At 40.3% G+C, this 6,000-nt stretch overlaps 1 protein-coding gene across 2 annotated transcripts in view; it reads left to right on the forward strand.

Annotated features, from left to right (window-relative positions):
* Positions 1-6,000, forward strand: part of LOC106869868 (angiotensin-converting enzyme) — a 57,604-nt gene that overhangs the window by 24,075 nt on the left and 27,529 nt on the right. The window contains exon 1 of one of the 2 annotated variants that reach the window (XM_014915788.3): positions 3,942-4,979. The exons of the other annotated variant lie outside the window; for it this stretch is intronic. Within the exon in view, the coding sequence (XP_014771274.1) occupies positions 4,794-4,979 (186 nt within the window). The 5' untranslated portion in view covers positions 3,942-4,793. Of the gene's footprint in view, positions 1-3,941; positions 4,980-6,000 lie in introns of those variants that run through there. 2 annotated transcript variants of the gene reach the window in all.

Consider the following 6,000-nt stretch of genomic DNA (forward strand, 5'->3'; position numbering starts at 1 on the left):
ACATACTCTAACATAAGCCCCCTCCCCAGGTGCACGCCCAAAACAAAGACACACAGATACGCAAAATCACACACATCAATACAATGCAAACCTCCGACACGAACACACTTACACACATATATACACACACACACACAATCACAATATCTCCACACCAGAGCACAAACCCACATACATTTCAAGAAAAAACACATGCATATATATACTTACAATACAATTGTAGCAACCACAACCAACACCCATACACACATATGTAAACAGGTACATGCACACACCTACACACCACTCCGGCAACCACAAATCATATTCATACACGCATATTTGCATACATATGTACACACACATACAAACACCATACGCCTGTTCCCCAGTAAAAATGTCACACACACACTCAAAAGAAAAACACACAATACAATCATAACAAACACTCACAAGCACACATGCACAGAAGCATGCACACACAATGACACACCTCCCCGACAAATACAAGCCACATAGACGCACTCACACAAACACACACACACGTATACACACACATACTGTACTAACAATACAAACAAAACTAATCACTCACAATTACAGCGCGCACACACATGTACACATATACACCAGGAAACTACACAAACCATACCCACATACACACACATACAAACGCATACCCAGTACCAACATACACGGAACACACATGCACACACATACACCTCACCTGGATAAACCCAACGTACAAGGACACCTAATAAATACAACACACACATACATGCTCACACACACATACACCCTCATGCACACACATACAGTTGCTCCCTCACACACACACGCACCACAATGACAACTCAAACACAAACATACTTAGAGACACACACAAACTAACGTACACACATATAACACCCCCACCAACACACAACACAAATAAACATACGTACACATACAGACATACACATACATATGAACCATCACACACACATACGGTTGCTTACACACACACACACACACTCACGTATACACACACTCCCACATTCACACAAAACACTCCCACGCACACACACAGATGCACACATACACACACACAGACGCACACATATGTACACACCCTCACACATACATACGGTTGCGCTCTCTCTCACACACACACATTACAAGGACGATTAAAACAACACATACATACTCAGAAAAATAGATATACGCACAGTCTCACGTACACACACCTAACATCCCCACCGACACAAAAAACATACAAACACACATACACACGCACTCACGCACACACACGAACAAACACATATACACATACACACACATGCGCACACACAACACCCTAACAAATATTAATCACACACATACACACTCACACAAACGTGCACACACATACACACACCATCCTACCATAGATAAAAAACACACACATACTCATATACACATGCCACACACGCACACATACAGACATAGACATACACATACATATGAACCATCACACACATACGTTTGCTTACACACACATACACACACACACACCACAAGGTATTTAAAACAACACACCCACTCAGACAGAGAGACACACACACACTCCCACACTCACACAAAACACTCCCACGCACACACAGATGCACACATACATACACACACATACGCACACATACGTACACACCCTCACACATACATACGGTTGCTCTCACACACACACACACCACAAGGACGATCAAAACAACACATACACACTCAGACAAAGAGATATACGCACAGTCTCACGTACACACACCTAACATCCCCACCGACACAAAAAACACTCAAACACACACTCATATACACATTCCACAATAAACTCTGGGACCAATAAAAACGGCACACACACACACACACACACACACACACGGACACAAACACACATATATACACACACATAGAGATGTGCACAAAACCGGTCCCAAAAACCAGTGAACCATGACAGACTGTCACAGACCAACCAAAAATAAAAAAAATCTTCTTTAACTCTTCTTCCCTCCCACCTCAGCTAGCCAGTCATACTGTCCCTTAAGGCAGTAAAACATTCTCTCAATATACACAAGAGAAAAAGGCCAGGTCAGTTCCTCCTCAATTTTATTCGATTGTCAAAGAATATGTATAAGAATATGTATATGTATTTTTCCATATGTGTATTTTCATACACTGTTTTTAACACTGTTTTTAACAATTTCACCTTAATATCAGAGAATGTGTGACAATCAGTATGTAACACTACAAAGTTCATACAAAGCTTTATACTTTAAATATATTTTATCATCAAAGAATGTATATATGCATTTTAATACTCAAACTGTTTTTATTATTCTCAAAGACTTTTGATAATCTTTTTCTAAAAAAGTGAAACCGGTTAAGTAAATAAATATTTTTAAAAAATAAGTGCATTTTCAAACCTTCTTTCATATATATATATATATATATATATATATATATATATATATATATATATATATATGTATGTATGTATGTATGTATATACACATATGTATATATATGTATATGGATATATGTATGTATGTGTTTATATATGTATATATATATATATATGTGTGTGTGTGTGTGTATAAACGACATGCAAAGGTACATGGAGCCCAATTCCAACAACAGCCAGCTATTGCCAGTAAAGGTTTTGGATGTCAACTCTGTGCAAGACATTGTAGATCTTTGGTTGGGCTAAAAAGTCACATTGGCCAGGCGTATCTTTATGGTCTGGAAACAAAGACTCAGTTCATGGAATGGCAGCACACACACACACACTCACACACACACGCACGCACACATACACACACACACATATACATACACGTATCTCTTTTACTTGTTTCAGTCATTTGACTGCGGAAATGCTGGAGCACCGCCTTTAGTCGAGCAAATCAACCCCAGGACTTACTCTTTGTAAGCCTAGTACTTATACTATCGGTGTCTTTTGCCGAACCGCTAAGTTACGGGGACGTAAACACACCAGCATCGGTTGTCAAGCGATGTTGAGGGGACAAACACACACAAACAAACACATACATACATATATATACATATACACATATACGATGGTCTTCTTTCAGTTTCCGTCTACCAAATCCACTCACAAGGCTTTGGTCGGCTCGAGGTTATAGTAGAAGACACTTACCCAAGGTGCCACACAGTGGGACTGAACCCGGAACCATGTGGTTGGTAAGCAAACTACATACCACACAGCCACTCCTGCGTATGTATGTATGTATGTATGTATTATGTTTGTATTGGCTGCATATTTAAACAAGAACGACCATACAAATATGTATTTATATTTCCATGCATGTATGTATGGATGTATGCATGCATGCATGAATTCATGTATGCGTTCATGTGTATGGATTGATGGGTGGTGGATGGAGGGATGAAACGACGGGTGGTTGGGTGTAAATAAATATGCACGTATGCGCGCTCGCGTAATATGATCAGCGTACAAAGAATTATATCAACACACACATATTAAGATACGCGCGCACCTATTTATGTATACAATTAGAGAAAGAGAGAAAGAGAGTGAGGAGGCGAGCATAAGAGAGAAAAAGTGTGAGAGAGAGGGGTTGGAGAAAACTGTGGAGCAATTTCGAATTGATATGTCAATAAAATGTCAAAAGGTCAAGAGGTCAAACCTAGTCAAATGTCAACCATTCTCTCTCGCTTTTTCTCTCTTATGCTCTCCCTTTCCTTCTCTCTCTCTCTCTCTCTTTCTCTCTCTCTTTCTTTCTCTCTTGTCCCAGCATCTCCTTTACTTACTGCCGTCTACACAGTCCACCCATAAATACACACACACGCACACACACACTATACACACACACACACACATACACACACACACACACACATATATATATCATGTATGTTTGACATAATTCTGCACTGGCTTATTAGCAATCAAGTGGGTGTATCTATATATCATTCCAACTTCTGTTTTTGTAAGGTTGATATCAAACGTATTTATAGTCCTCTCCTCACACCACAACACATCTCGCCACATTACAACTCTGTGCTATATTTAAAAGTAACCAGGATATCACACGGCTTTGACCCCCATCACGTCGGGCCGGACCGAGACTTGACCCACGGCTGTATTGATAGCTGACTACATACAGCATCACCTCACATCGCAACAATACGCGAAGTGACAATTATCTACATTAAAACTTCCACCAAACCACGCCAATACCACCGACACTACCAACAACAGTGACACCATACAAAGCGAACACCAGGCAGAACTAATATTAGCCCGCGATGTATAATAATAACAGTTAAGTGCCCCAACATCGCATCCCCACGGGCGACAACTATCTATATATAAAGGATATCCACATTTCAGGACCTCACATACTCATGCACATGATGTCGGCAGAACACAGCTATTAATTTAAGCTGACAATACCTCGTTTTTACGGAACTCTTCCAGTATCATACAACAACCGCCGAGGCTCCTCCCACAGCGGACCAGAGTTGCTGTACACACAAAAATACATAATACATCAGGCAAACACCTAAACAACACTATCAACAATCAAACAATACTAAATACCACCCTTAACTATACAATCTACACCATACGCCTCTCTCTAGACTATATATATTACATTAAGTCGCCATGCATGCTTCTATCTAGAGCGAAACGACAACGGTAAACATAGTCACAGACGCAACTTTTCAAGAACACAAACTCAGAAACACTTCACACACAGACAGACACTCATTCTTTCGTTCATTCACTGACATATACTTGACTGTGACCCGAAGGAAAAATGATCTCAGCAAAGGGGTTAGTGCTAGCTCTGTTGTTGTTGGGGCTTTCGGGACAAACATATGCGTTGCAACCAGAGAAATGGCTGGAGGAGTTCTCTGAAAGTTTGCGAAAACTTTACCAGTCTTCTATTAAAACTATGTGGGATTACGAAACTGATTTGACAGACGCCAATCAAGAAAAAATGGTAAACCAACTTTACCCTTTCTTTTCTTTCCACTCACTCGGCATTTCTTCCCCGCTGCCACTGTCATCATTATCGCATGCCTTGATACAATATTTTGTCTCTTTCTCTCTCACTTTTCCTTTCAAAATTTGAAAACTTTTATTACGTTCTTTTACTGTTTTAGTCTGATTTAAAGCCCTTCACAGCCGACTCCAGCTGAAGCGTTTACCTCACCGATTGTTTTAAGTAAACATCTCGTCCTATACATTCACACTTCCTTTCAACCTTCCTTTCCTTCTCTAATTTCTAATAGGGTATGAGGAAGGAAGCAATAAAGTCAAGCTGGCAATCAACACATGTGCTGCTTCGCCGAGTCAACAAGGAAGCCTTGGCGTAGTCGCATGGGTTGTTAGAAATAACAGCCGAATCTCTTTCAAATCACATCACAAACGTCGTTCTCAGTTCCTTTGCACATTGGACAAACAGGAAACCGTAGCGTAATCACACATACGCTTGCTCAATCGGGGCTGACTTGACGGGAACTTCCAAAAGGTATCTCGATCTGCTTGGTGTAACAACCAGGTTTCCAATACAATACACGCAGTCGTTTAAAAAAGACACAAAGGATCACGAAACCCTAGATACATTAATCAGCGGAGGTAAAGAATACATACACCACCTGTTTTCGGTGTAGCAAAAACCCTAACCGTGACCCTAATCCTAACCCTAAACCCAAACCCTAACCCCTAACTCTAAACCCTAACCACCAGGTGTATTTATTCTTTACTTTCGCATATTTAATCCAATGTATACATGGTCAGTAGCTACGTCAATGATGTATATTCTCAGTAACTGCTGCAAACGCGCGCGCGCACATTATATATATACATATATGTATATATATGTTTATCCTAATTTCCGTATGCACATACATATATATCATCATCATTATCGTTATTTAACATCCACTTTCCATGCTGGCATGGGTTAAACGGTTTGATTGGGACTTGGTAAGCTAGAGAGCTGTACCAGGTGCCAGCCT

The sequence above is a fragment of the Octopus bimaculoides genome, chromosome 16 (assembly GCF_046866305.1).
Source record: "Octopus bimaculoides isolate indiv1 chromosome 16, ASM4686630v1, whole genome shotgun sequence".
Lineage (NCBI taxonomy): Eukaryota > Metazoa > Mollusca > Cephalopoda > Octopoda > Octopodidae > Octopus > Octopus bimaculoides.